Here is a 14,396-nt window from a genome sequence, read left to right on the forward strand (position 1 = left end):
ATTCAGAAGATACCATTATGTGTTTAAAGCAGATGTGGAAATTTTAACGACATGGTGATATGTGTGTATTCATATCTTATTAAAATTTTGAATTATATTCATTTATGTATTATCAATTTGTAGTTTGTCTTGAATTACTTGTCGGGAAGTTATTTGAACAGTATTTCCCTGCATGTGGGGGATAATGGTACATCCCGCAGAGTGCTATTGCGCGCAGCTCGGAGGCGCCGCTCAGTGACTCAGTGACTGCAGGTGCGCACCGTCCTGCTCTGACTGCTTCAGCCAATGGTCCGAAGTCCCTGCAAAGCAAGACTTTCAGCAGAAATGACAGGACTCAGTGCTTTAAAGATGGATGCAAACGTAGTGGTTTTAGGAACAGATAATGTGGGCAAATCTGGTAAGTTTATTATTATTATATGACTTGTTTACGCTTACACAGGCAGTCTTAATCTCTTTCTGATGACTGTATATGATCTATAAGGAATACATGTGCACCACTAAGATTATGTGTTGATGTATTTATTTATTGCAGCTCTCACGGTGCGATTCCTGACTCGGAGATTCATCGGGGAATATGGAGATATAGGTAATTACATGTCGTGCACTACAGTGCAACTTCTTTCTTCCTGATGTTTTCGGCAGCTCTTGCTCTGCGCAGTTAGATGGAGATGCCGTAGGGAGGTCATCATGCTATTAATGCATTAAGCGTCTATAGTAGAAGTATAATGACATGCATTGCCTTTTGAATTGCATTAAACCTGATAGTCAGTTATACGGCAACTATTGCAATCTCACCTGAACTTATTTCCATTTCTTTTTCCAGAATCAATTTACAGTCACAACTTTATTGTAGACGGCAGGGAAATTTCCTTCAACATCTGGGACTCTCCTTATTCACAGGTAAGTGTAAGCAAATGAACTACAGCCGGTGTTCTGACAAACTGCGCTTCCCTCCGTGTGCTGTGCAGTCTATGCATCCGGAAACAGTAGCAGCATCGACGTGCGCAGTATCTCTGACCTCTTCTCGGATCCTCTTTTGAACGGTCATCTAAAATGCTGCTGATGCAAATACCACGCTATTGCCAATGCGATGTAGGATGTGGCATGCAGAGGTTTCAGTCTCGGGTGGTTATTGTGGTCCTTTTATCAGAGGGAACACGCACTTGGGTTTTGCTCAGATTTACTGCGCAACTATTGCCGGTGACTTGGGACGCATGATGAGGCTGGGGTCGCGCTGCGCAGATGTCCGCAGGTTTGCACAGGTCTTCGCGGCTGCACCAATGGGATCTGTTGGATTCTGCAGCTCTGTGCAGAACTGTTGAAATCTGCGCAACAAAAACGCGACTATTTTTCCGACTGCGACGCACAGTGCGACGGGTTGCTGCTAAACCGAGAGTGTCACACTACTCTCCAAGAAACCTTAAACATGAACAGTGACATATTAGCTTAATGCATTTATAGGCATTCTAAGGCTTGCTTTAGTATAACTGATAAATATGCCAGGGTTTCTACTCCCACACTAGGGGTGAGCATCAGTGACGTAAGCCAGCTCATGACGCAATCCAGTTCTAGCGAAGTGGCTGGGAGAAGTGCGCATGCTTACAAATCACCCAACCCTTGAGTTTCATAATAAGAACAAAAAAAGAGTGAAATTTCACAAGAGCCTTCATTCCCTAAAATGGCCAATATGTAGAGCATAATCTTGCTAATGAAATGACCCCCATTTTGTTTCTGGGAAAAAAGGACCCATCCTGCGAGACTACCACGTGTGAGAAAAGACTGCAGTGGGCCGACGGCTTTGTCCTGGTGTACAGCATCTGCGACCGAGCCAGTTTTAACAGCATCTCCAAGCAGATCCAGTCCATCAAGGCGGTGAAGGACTACCTGGGCGCTGAGAAGGTTCCCATCGTGATCGTGGGCAACAAGAGGGACTTGCACCACCGCAGGACAGTCTCCAGCGAGGAGGGCCGCCTGTTGGCCCTGTCCACGGACTGCGCCTTCTATGAGGTGTCTGCTGCCGAAAACTACCACAGTGTGCTTCTGGTCTTCCACGGGCTCATTGAGAGGATCCGGGAGTCAAAGACGGCGGTGAAGAAACCGGCCGGGATCAAAAGCATCGTGAAGAGCATGTCTGCCGTGTTCACCAGACGAAGGACAGACTCTCTGTGAGAGAGGATGCGGCGGTGCCAGGATACATGAACGCCCTACAGGGTTACTCCTTCTGCCTTTGGTAACGAGGCTCTTTGGCTGTAAACGAGCCCAGTTTGATGGGGTGTCATGCGTGTGATCCGTGTGCCCAAGGTTTATGAAAGCACTGTCCCGTGTTCATTGGAACTGGACGCAAGAGTGAAGAAAGAGGGAACCCGAGCAGAGATTGCATCTTTTCAGAAAGTGCTTCTCATTGATGCAAGAATCTGTAAATTATGTCTTTCTCGTAATGGTGTGGAAAGATAATCTATAAAGCACCTGTAAGTGGGAGTGCAAAGGAGCATGGGAACTATCCTGTTATCTGCAGCATATGTACTGAGATTCCTTATGTGCCGCGGCCCAGGCTGTCGCATGGGGATAGGGTGAGTGTGAGATAGGGAGCCAGTGATTGAGAAATTGCAATCCTGCCAGCTCTTTGTTAAGAGAGCAAAACTTGAGTTGTACTGAATGATGCGGGGGAAAAACATGCAGTGCAACAAAGACTGAAGTCAGCAGTGATTTGGCTCCGATAATGCAGAATAAAATCCCCCAATAAAACATCAGAAAACCCACCACCATTTTTAACATAATTACTGAAAGCCCTCACTAAAATCTTAAAGCACTCAATATTTTACTGTGAGCTCCAGCACTTTGCATCGGCCTGCCTCTCTTCTCTATCTCTATCTTTTGAGATATTGTTCACATGGGTGCTTGTTTTTATCCTGCATTGACAGATTTAGCCTGGTTATAGGCCCGTTTTTCATTGTTTATTCTCATCTGCCAGAATGGCACACATCTCATTATTTTTGTCACCGCCGACTGCTCTTAGGAAGTCAAGGGTTCACTAGTTGCTGTGTATGGTTTCCTGAAACATCTAGTCTATGTCTCTGAAACGAACGCCAGTTCCAGTGTCCAAAGCCCCAAACCAAAGGATCTCGCATAATATTAAATTCTTTGGAAACCCTGCATAGCAAGCCAATTATTTTATTATAATGGTTTGGTTTGTAAATTATAAACTACATTAAAACCTAAAAGCAATACTTAAGTCTTTTAGGGGGAGGGCAACTCACTAGAACATATCACTCATGTTTTCTTTTCAGTCTTCTCTAAAATGAAACAATTGAGCACTTTCTACAACTTAATACTTTAGACGGATGAATAATTCTGTGAGCTGAATGTGAAGTAGGGCAATATGTGATGTGCAGCTTCACACTATTGTGTAAAGAAAAATCTTTGAATGTATAATGTGATGTAAATATGTACATGTGATTATTTAAAAAAAACTTTTGCAAAAAAAAACATTTTATTTTGTACAAATGTTCAGCTATGAAATTAATAAATATATTAAGCGATAATTATATGAAATCTGAAGTGGATATTTTATTTTTGTTTCTGTTTGTCACCATTTCATGTCATTGTAGTTTTGTAATGATTATATTTTCAGAAGGCCTGGTACTTCAATCAGTCTTAAATGAAAATACACTTCCAGACACACACAATAACCTCACAACCTCCCATTTTACGATTGTGCGATTGCTAAATTAGTTTTGACGTGAGATTGCAGAATACTTTCTATATTGCACTGGTTTATTAAATGGTATTGTGGGGAACATTTTGACTGTAAGCTTTGAGGACAGACAGTTGATATCAATAGTACAGTTCTTAATTTTCACCCAGGAAAATATTAAGATCTAGAGAACAACCCAATTCAGCCATTGCTACAACACATCTAGACATGGTGACCAAACCCAGCTTTGTTCTGAATGCAGTGTGGAAGTCTGAAACCTCATGTTCAAGGAATTATTCCAAAAGCCTGAAAAATCCAATGGTTGGCAAAACCAGATGTCTGGTTTGCTGTTTCTGTTTACAAAGGGTTGTAACGAGGTGGTCTTGCTTAAGGAAATGATATAACTAAAGGCAGAATCGCAGATGGGTTAAGTCCATTCTGAATGCTCTCAATATTTTGCTTGGCATGTGGACATTATGGGCATTAATGACAACCCCAACAGGCACATTTCCCATATTTGCCCATGAAGAAGATACAAAGCTTCAGAAATGGTCCAGCTTCAAAAACAGAACCAAACAAGAAAGCTTGATAATTAGCTTTTTAACAAGACACTTAAATCCAAACGACTTGCAGACTGAGGGGAAAACCATGTATTAATAAGTGCTGTTTCAGTCACAACAATAGGACAGTGTTATGGCTCAGCTTTAACATGCAAGAGAAGTAGGTTAGGGAACTTGCTCAGGGTATTTTACACGACTGTTGATTGGGTTGGATTGGTATTCTACTGGTAACCAGCTCTTATCCTGAAGCACTGACCAACTAGCCTCCTGATACCAACCTCACATCTGCAGTAAAGATGGGATTTTAAACCAGCTTGAAATCTTTGGCAGGGAAAAAAAAAAAAATCTCCCACTAAATTCTTACTAAATGTTCTATTGTCCATTGTATAAACAACGGGTTCTGCTTGGCTATAAAATGGACCACGAATGTGCCCTTAAAACTCTGCGTTTCCCCATTGTTCACTCGAAGGAAGACAGACTATGCTGAAATCATGAGCAAAGCATGACTGACTGAGAAAAGGTGTTGTGTTGAGGAAAAAATACTTCCTTAATGAATCATCTGAGATAAAGACCTCTAGGCATCTTCTGAGGATGTGATTTTTACTTTTTAAAATGTAATTTCTTTGAAGGTAGTGTATTTTGTTGGCACAAGGGGAAACGTCTCAAGAACACAAACAACTGACCTCCCCCTGCCTCCCCCACCCTCGCTCTATAATTTGCCAGACTGGAGAGATTCCATAAAATAGACACTTACAAACCTATAGGTTATAAAACAGTTTATTGATGGGGTTAATAGGTAATGTAACCAGTCTTTCCTTAGGCAACACATCAAAACATTAAAGGAACATTACATTGTGAAACACTTTAATTTCTGCAGAATTGCAAAAGAGAGTTTTTAATACGGAGACAAAGTCTCTCGAGGCGAAATAATCATGTCTTAGATGAAGGAACCAATTCATGTAGAAACATAATATACCTTTCAATTTTCAGATGTGATTTAAGACCAAAGAGTGTTAAGAATATGTTCATATTAAAAGACTCTGAATGATCATTTGAGTTAATCATTCAAAAATGAAAACATCACAGCAAGAGTGCTTGATCTTAAATTAGGCAACTGAAGCAATGATATAATAAGAATTTTAATAGTGCAAGATAATCCTCACAGAGAAAATATTTCTATCAATTTGCACTAAATTGCAATGCAATTAATTTGAAATAAGAAAAAAAATGCAAGTGGTTTAATAAGTGCAATCTGATTAAACAAAATCTGGAGTATAATTTCAGAACAGAAAATGTCACAGTAATCTAAAATACAGCTACTACTTAAGAAAAAATGTACTTCAATTAAAAGAACACTGTAACCCTCCCCCTAGGCATAACCCTTTGAAACACAGAACACGTGTCATATATGATTTAAGCATTATTCATTAAAAATTAAACAAGCCTTCCCTTTTTTACTCAAAAATAGTGCTGGGACTTTGTGAATCAGGTAAGATACAGCAATAAAAGTGCAGATTTCTTCTATAAAAAAAACAATGAATGAAAATACTACCCGTCCATAAAATATAGTCCAAAATTACTTTCCTGTACAATCTTTTCTGTCCTTTGGTGGTTCTCCTCTGACATGTATTACACAGTTTAATAGAGTAGGGGGGAAAAGAAAAAAAAAAAAAAGGTGGTGGGGGGGATGGGGACGATCAACAAGAACATTTCCCAGCAGGAGAACCGTCTGCTCACATGCTGGGTAAGAAATGAAGGAAAAAAAAAAATGTAGACATTCCAGAAAAATGAAATAAAAAGCTAGAAAATATCCATGAAAATCTTGAACTCAATCCTTTCATAAAGTCAGCAGTAATTTTAGACCAACTGAAGATTTAATAGGATTGTTCTTTGCTGTCGAATCAAATCAACAGCAAAATAATAGTATTTGCCATCAAATGAAAATCTTATCCCCAAAGCTTATACAATTGAAAAAGCAATGCTATACGGCTTACAAATTCCTCTGACATTGCGGTGTAAAAGTGTGCTTCCAATATGCACCGCCCTCTCGAAGAAATGGCCCGTTTAAAAACCGAGACCAGGCAAATAGACTCCAATTGGGTTCAACACTGTTATTCTGGAAACGTAAACATCCCAAGTACAATACGAATGCGTTTTATTCTTCGTGAATTTCCCTTTTGAAATGTAACTGTGTGCATGTGATATAAGGACAAGAGATTTACCCTCTTCATTCACTGGGTATAAGGCCACTACTGGAGCACAATCTGAGCGAGAGTGATATGAAGTGTGCAAACTGAAGCTTTCACATAGACCAGTTAAGAATAGCCAAAATGTAAATGGACCTTATGTCTAGTGAGAGGAGAGGAGTACAATTACGATGTGCATGTACAATAAGAGGAGTACAATTTGGGTCCTAAACTAATTTCCAAAGAGGTGAAGTATCAGGATTTTAATGTAAAATATGTGATAAAAGATTAAACAAAAAATACAAAGCAACCAAAAACTTACATTAACATTAAGTGGAAACTTAATAGAATTAATTATGAATAGAATACCTCCTATCCTCTTAAACTGAAATGTATTTTTAAATGTTTACGTTTTTAAATATGCAGGATACACTTCTCACAGCAAGCAAGAGATATTTCCATCGATTTCCTTGACTTTTAATTATTTTCCGTGCACTATGTTTGGCTCTTTTCCCATTCTCCATAGTAAAATTTAAAGCCCTCCCTTAATTTCCTCTTCGGCCTGCTCTTTTCTAAATCCTTCTCAGTACTTTTCCCCTTCTGCTGGCTCACAAAGCAAACTCCAGCTTCCTGCTCTATTAAACAGTGTTATAATAGCACTCTGGTTACCTTCATATACAAGTGAGCTTTGTAAGATGACTAGGGCGAAAACCTGCAGACATAAACACTCTAATTAACCTAGATTTGCACCCCTGAGGTCTGAAATTTGTATTCCTCAATTCTCTCTACCCCTGGTAAGACAGATCACACAGGCACTTACTGTTCAAAACATACGTGAACACATGGAGCTGCAAGAAATGTGACATGGACAGATTAAACATGGCTGTGGGTGCTCTTGGTCTGGTGAGCCTTGCAGTTATTTTGGGTATAATTTTCTCAAAACCAAGCCCCACCCTCTCTTGTGTACCTTCCCCAGGAGACCAGGCTAGTCAGTCCATTTTGGCAGTGGAATGGACACTGGTGTGTGTTGTGCGTGTGTAGGTGGAGCTCATAGTCTTCAGGGGGCTCTCGCCTCTCCTGACCTCACGGTGGGATGAGCCACTTGAGAGCGTCTTCTGCTCCAGGACTTTCTCGCAAGCCGGGTCTGAGGCTTCAGGCCGCGCAACAACTCCACTCCTCTCCGGGCTCGCAGGGCCCTGTGCTGGACCCTCAGGAGCTGGGACTGCCTGCATCTGCTCCCCTCTTCTGGTCCCGCTGTCTGGTGTTCTGTTCTGCTTCTTCTCATCTTCAGTAACAGGGTCTGGCTCTTCACGCTCTTTCGTGGACATCCCTGGCAGCTGCAAAGTAGGTCACAACATTGGAAAGAAAAAAGATAAAAAAGCATGAACACATTTCATTGTTTGACTTTCGCACTGTTGGCCGGGCATTAAGGTATAGGAGGCATGAATGAGAAATGGTGAGCTTTTGACATTGTTTGCCCATAAAAACCTGAGGCAGGTGGTGTAATGAGAGGAGGTCCACATCAACAGTCATGCTTAATCTAAATCATGTCTTTCTGACGTTACTGGTTGTTCCATTCATCCGGATTCAAGAGGTTAGATTTTCATACATAGTCTCACAGTATGAAGAGGCCTTTGAAAATTTCTCCCAGTTTCCTATAGACTCGCACATTTCGCAAGTCATTTCTGGGAAGCCGAGCAGTCTTATTTTTGTTTTGCATAAGTGCCTGTGTTAGGGAGGCATATTAAAACTTCCCTTCTCCTAGTGGAAGGCACATTCCAATACGCAGCTAAGAGACGAAGATCCCCAAGCATCTCTGCAATCTAAACGAGACCATGCAGACATGCTTCTGAACTTGGGCTGACCTTCAACGACATGAGAGAGCAGGCTGGGTATTTGTATCCTTTTGCTCCCAGCCTTGTGATTCTGCCTCGTGTTGGTATGGAATCTCCACACTGGCAGACAACAGACTGGGATCTTCATAGGTTGGCTGGTGCCAGACCTATTGGAGTCTCCATCAGTCTGCGCGTTTCAGAGGATCCAAACAGGAACATGCCAGGGGTTAATGAAGGAAAGAGGGAGGGAAGGCTATAAAAGGAGCCCGGCTTGTCTGTAGCCCAAACGACTGTTTGTCAGATTCCCTGACCCCCCTCACAGACTAGTGGATCAATGCCCGGCCAATGCACAGCAGGACCCCAGAGCTATAAACCAGTCTGACTGCACCGCTTTGCCTGTCAAACGCCTCCACGCTGTATGAACAGGAGGGGACTGTTATCAGTCCTCCTGCCAAAAGAAAGCATATGATGGAAAAGAAAAGAAATAAAAACAGGGTCAACAGTTAAAGAGCTACAGTGGCTAATAACAGACGTCTCAAGGACTTGGTCATTTTTCCCTGGGGGGAAAAAAAAAATGCATCTTAAAAGTAAACTTTATTGCAGGTTTGGTCAAGCACAGGACAGGTCCTTATATATAAATTGCAATAGGTTCTTTAAAGAATATTGCAAAAAAATAAAATAAAATAAAAATGTTCCATATACAGTGAGGCAAAAAGTATTTGATCCCCTGCTGATTTTGTACGTTTGCCCACTGACAAAGAAATGATCAGTCTATAATTTTAATGGTAGATGTATTTTAACAGTGAGACAGAATAACAGCAAGAAAATCCAGAAAAACGCATTTCAAAAAAGTTATACATTGATTTGCGTGTTAATGAGTGAAATAAGTATTTGATCCCCTATCAATCAGCAAGATTTCTGGCTCCCAGGTGTCTTTTATACAGGTAACGAGCTGAGATTAGGAGCACTCTCTTAAAGGGATTTTGTCACTTATTTCAAGCAAATTTCAAGCAAAAAAGGCTTGAAATAAGTGAAAAAAATCTGCCAATGGTACAAGACAAAATACAACATATTCAAGGCATACTTTCTTAGAAACAATTGTTATTATCTTGCTTGTTAAGGAAATGCATCTTATTTTAAGGACTCCTCACTTTCTCCATCCAAACAATGTGGGGAAGCAATAAAAAAGGCAAACAGCATGTTAGGGTATATTGTCAAAAGTGTAGAATTGAGAACAAGGGCAGTGATGTTCAGACTGTACAATGCACTAGTTAGAGCTCATCTGGATACTGTGGACAGTTCTGGGCTCCACACTTCAAGAAAGATATTGCTGCTCTAGAGGCAGTTCAGAGGAGAGCAACCAGACTTATTCCAGGTCTGAAGGGAATGTCCTACTGAGAGACTGAGGGAACTGAACTGAACCATTTCACCCTGACTACGTGGGGACTTGATTCAAGTCTTCAAAATCATGAAAGGCATCGACCACATCAAACCAGAGAAGCTTTTCCAGATCAGCAGGGACACACGCACCCAGGGACACAAATGGAAATTGGCCTTCAAGACATTCAAGACAGAAAACAGGAGACGCTTCTTCACACAGAATTGTCTCAGTCTGGAACAAACTCCTCAGCGATGTGGTAGAAGCTGAAAATCTGGGAACATTCAAAAATAGACTAGATCACTTAATTATTAATGGACACCAAACAAGCACAATAGGTCAAATGGCCTCCTCTCGTTTGTAAACTTTCTCATGTTCTTAAGTAAAGCTATGCAGGTTAATGAAATTAACATTGCAATAACAGGAGTTTTTGGAACTAAAGTGAAAATGCATAAAGCGCTCAAACTGATAAAAAACAACAACAAAACCAGTTGATAAACTCTACTATCTATTCCCAGTGACCAGTACCTCAACTCTGTCTGTATCCCTTATTACCGCGTCACTTTCACGATATGCGTGTAAAGGAAAGTAAGCTTTGTGCGTTCTCAAAGTTTACACCTGCAGGTAGGCGCTCACAAAGAGATCCGACTGATCTGCTGTTCCACCTCGCTGCTTCTCTGGAGCTCTTTGTTTGAGCCCATGCAAGCTTTTACAGGCTTGCCTGCCACTGCCACCTTAATCATGTCTTGTTCAGTGTTCAAGATACAGTTTCATTAACCTGGACTGGGGAGAAAACAAAGAGGTGCAAGTCTTAACAACAGAGTAAAGCTGCTGGGTAGGGATCCAGTGCAACTGAAACTTCAGTTTTTGAAATGCTCACTTACAGGCAACCTAGAGTCTTCTGTGTTTATTGTTCCTCCAAGATCAATCCACTCCAGTTTATCCCATTCCGTGTTCAATTAACCTCCACCTTTCTGAATTCATTGCCAATTTGTCTGCATGGGCCCGAAGATTGATCTGAAATGTGCAACACTTTCACTGTGCATCTCTACAGTAGATTAGAGTTGATGATCCACCATTGATGATACTGATAAGAGATGTTTCACAAGCCCTTATAAAATCAGACTTTGGTAAATCAGGGTATTGCATAGTAAGACCATAAAACACACAAGAAAGCTAGCAAAGTTAGACAACGATGACAAGGAAGACTATGGCAAAATTTTCCAGATTTTCCATAGTGACATTTCTCAAAACCAGCTGTTGCAGTTTCAATTAGATTATATAAGACAGCCTGGAAGAGGACAAAGGTCTGGTTCTTGTTTTCACAGTAGTTCTTGCGTAATGTCAAAACAAAAATGAAAGGCAGTAAATCATTCAAAATCAAGCCATAAACAGATGTTGGTGCATCTGTTTGTCACCTGTAGTTCGTTACTGCTTTTCCTACGGTTCTGATGATTAATACAACCTTGGGTTTCCATTTGTGATGACTATTGTTTTTTTCAGCATATTTCATTTGTCTGTGTAAATGTCTTGGACACCATCCGAGCTCTTCCTATTCCATTTTCAGAAGCGTATGCCAGTCGGGCCTGTGTATAATTACAAAATCAGATGGTATTCTGGGAAGACAGTTTGTCCTAGTAGCCGTACTCTGCTTCCAGTTTAGAAATGTGTGTGCACGTGTTGTGTGTCTGTTATAGATTATACCAAGAGGAAACTAGTTGATGAAAATGTGGGATCAAGTCTATCCTAATTCCTTTGCCTCATCCAGAGGTTTTTAGAGCAGCCGGAGCAATCTGATCTTGCTCCCCGTTAATTATGGTCAAGTGGGTGTTAATGCATCATTAAAGGATATACATCAAGTTTGGCCACGGAACTTGCACCCAGCATAATTACAATTAAAATAGTCTGTTTCCTATTAACAGGTTCGTTTATTGGTTTTGATGCAATTCTGCTCATGACTTCTAATGTTCTGTCCAGCCAGCCAGTAGATTACCTCTTTAAATGGTGTAATGTGGAGGATATGCAGAATACTGCACACTTAAACCCAGTGTGGCTTATTTTTCATATATAGCAGTATGAAGTCACTCAAATGCCATAGTGAGCTCTATAATTTAAATTATCACTGATCACAAAATAATAATAATAATAAATATTGTTCCACAAGTTAGAAAATACCTGTTGGGTGTTCAAAGCACTAACTGCTCATGATAGGTTATCTTTATTTTTATGTATTTTCCACATACATAAAAAGTACTATATAGAGTTGGCCTAAAGGCATTAGCCCCACGTGCATCAATAAATACATCTATTACAAAATCTCCTAAAATGTGAGAGCAGCTCATAGACCATAAAGGATTACAAGAGGCGAGGATTTACACTTTAGAGGAAACCTATGGTCTTAATTAGGACCTTTGATTAGAACTCCAGGGATGTTAAACCCTTTTAAGTAATTGTATTTACTATGAAGCAAATACTCCATTCAGTTTTCATGTTAGGAACGCTGGTCCAAATACTTTTATACGACTAATGGTCAAATGAAAACACACAATGAAATGCCAAACAGCTGCTCGTTAGTGGTTAGCCTTGAAGGTTGACATCATAGATCTCACCTATGCTGCAACCCACAAAAACAATAAATAAATTATCACACCGGTCTTACAAAAAAGTTATGTTGCAATGAAGAGAGACGTATCCAATGGAAACGCACCCATTACTCCCATCTGTACGTGTATGCAAATGGGGAAAGGCACGAAGGCAGATATAGTAGTATGATATTACCTCAAAGAGTACATCAGCAGGGTGTGGTGTTTGCAAAAGGTGTTTTTGCAGGAGCGAAAAGCAAATCTATAATTAAGTGTAGTCCTAATTCCTCAGTGTACACACACATCGAACGTCACGTAATGTCTTCTCCTGGGGGAAATGAGATGGAGGAAACGGAGACGTCTGGAAGGAAATAATAGAGTGAAAACTGATAGAAACAGAAATGTTATTCAGGTTGGGTGGAAAAATAAAGGGATCTTGTTAAGATGCTTCGTAAAACAACAACAAAAAACAAAAACGCAGTTTTACACTTACCACAGGGAATGTCTCATCGGATCACCTCTGACAAAAACAATACGTGATTATCTGCTTTTTGAGAGATGATTCTCTCCAAGTCTTGTCATCGAACGGACTGGAAGGTCCATGTGTTGAGCTACACTAGAATAGGTCTGCCAAAGCCGAGGCCTGAGGTTTTAGTCAACAATGTTTCTGTGTGTGCTCGCAAGTGTTTCATTTAAATGTAATTTACTTTACTTAATTGACAAACTATGAAATGCAAAGAAAAGGCCAATGGCTTGTGCTCGAGTTAATTAATACTACAGGACGCTACGAGGTTCAGATGGATTATACTGACGACCATCATTTGTTAGTGGCATTATTGGGAGATATATTTAAGGCACCCGTGGAACACGTCAATGGCTTTTTACATGAACATGCTATACAATGTTCGTTAATGGAAGATTAAATGTGCACTAAACATTAACCTCTTATCTATTACACTCACAATAAAGTGTTTCCTTACAGTCTGCCCTCAGCGAGCCCCATTGATAATTCAGCATGACCAAGGATACGCATGAGCGGTCTCTGTAAGGAAGCTGCTCTGTGGACAGTGTGAGATGACCGATTCCTGCTGTGATAGTTACTTCCTTTTCCTTATTCAATATGACTGGAAATAACTTGATTACTCCGAAACCAAGGCCTTGTCTCCTCTTTAATTGATGGTGTGAAAACCTGATCAATGAAAAGGCCTCTGTAGGGAAAAGTGTGCGCCAAAAAAAAAAACGTATGACTTCAGATGACTGAAGACGGAAAGCAAAGTGGCTGAGCTATGTAGGGCCCAATTAGAATCCTACTTCAAATCTGATTTGTCAGGACAGTCATTATTTATATTGCAGTCTGTCCTTGTGAAGTAGAATTATATAATATAGTTATTGTTGAGATGACTTCCACCCTTTGTTTGATTCTCGCTCTGTGATTTTGTAGAGTTTCATGAATATTGTTGATGAAACCATACTTATGTCTTATCAGTCAGAGAGTGCTGATTCAGCCTAGGGAAAATTGTTAACATTCCAGGTGGTTCAACGACGTAATGTAAACTTTGTATGTCCCTTTCTTATTCACTTATTAGCTTTTTAAATAGTCTATATATATTTTTGTATCTTTATCAAAGTTTCTACCAAACTTCAGGACTAAATGCTGATAACTAAAATCTCAAACAAGAAAGGAATTCAAACACTCTATTTATATTCTGTTTAATTTGTCATAACAAAGCCTTCAAATAAGATAAGCCTTTCACTTAGTCTTGTGACACAGCATTACCAGGTCAGAGTATGGTGCCTCTAATAACAAATTGTAAGTTTTAAGAGATTGCCATGGAAATAAAATTGACTTACAAAAAAAAGTTTGAATGAGGTGGATACAGTGGATTGCATAAGTATTCACCACCCGGGGACATTTGGACATTTTGTTGTGTTGGGCTACAGTTGGGGGTGAATACTTCCGCTACTAACATCAGTTTTTTATGTTCCATTAACTTTTGTTTCACAAAAAATACATATATATACACTCACCTAAAGGATTATTAGGAACACCTGTTCAATTTCTCATTAATGCAATTATCTAACCAACCAATCACATGGCAGTTGCTTCAATGCATTTAGGGGTGTGGTCCTGGTCAAGACAATCTCCTGAACTCCAAACTGA

General features: G+C 40.1%; 2 protein-coding genes across 3 annotated transcripts in view; one reads left to right on the forward strand and one right to left on the reverse strand.

Annotated features, from left to right (window-relative positions):
- The first annotated feature begins 217 nt into the window (after nucleotides 1–217).
- LOC136748331 (ras-related and estrogen-regulated growth inhibitor-like protein) lies at nucleotides 218–3,552 on the forward strand. The gene is made up of 4 exons (XM_066701998.1): nucleotides 218–397; nucleotides 533–586; nucleotides 824–900; nucleotides 1,744–3,552. The coding sequence occupies exons 1-4, from the start codon at nucleotides 286–288 to the stop codon at nucleotides 2,167–2,169; spliced, it is 669 nt and encodes a 222-aa protein (XP_066558095.1). The 5' UTR covers nucleotides 218–285; the 3' UTR covers nucleotides 2,170–3,552.
- Nucleotides 3,553–5,015: 1,463 nt separating this feature from the next.
- The window catches only part of plin1 (perilipin 1), a 37,737-nt gene continuing 28,356 nt past the window's right edge, over nucleotides 5,016–14,396 (reverse strand). For both annotated transcript variants that reach the window (XM_066701996.1, XM_066701997.1), the window contains exon 9: nucleotides 5,016–7,777. In XM_066701996.1, coding sequence (XP_066558093.1) covers nucleotides 7,430–7,777 — 348 coding nt within the window. In that variant the 3' untranslated portion in view covers nucleotides 5,016–7,429. The remainder of the gene's footprint in view (nucleotides 7,778–14,396) is intronic.

Source organism: Amia ocellicauda, chromosome 4 (assembly GCF_036373705.1).
Source record: "Amia ocellicauda isolate fAmiCal2 chromosome 4, fAmiCal2.hap1, whole genome shotgun sequence".
Lineage (NCBI taxonomy): Eukaryota > Metazoa > Chordata > Actinopteri > Amiiformes > Amiidae > Amia > Amia ocellicauda.

Coding starts and splice junctions, on each gene's coding strand:
- LOC136748331 (XM_066701998.1), top strand. CDS start 286: ATGGTCCGAAGTCCCTGCAAAGCAAGACTTTCAGCAGAAATGACAGGA. Junction 398..532: donor AGATAATGTGGGCAAATCTG/GTAAGTTTATTA, acceptor TATTTATTGCAG/CTCTCACGGTGCGATTCCTG. Junction 901..1,743: donor GGGACTCTCCTTATTCACAG/GTAAGTGTAAGC, acceptor CTGGGAAAAAAG/GACCCATCCTGCGAGACTAC.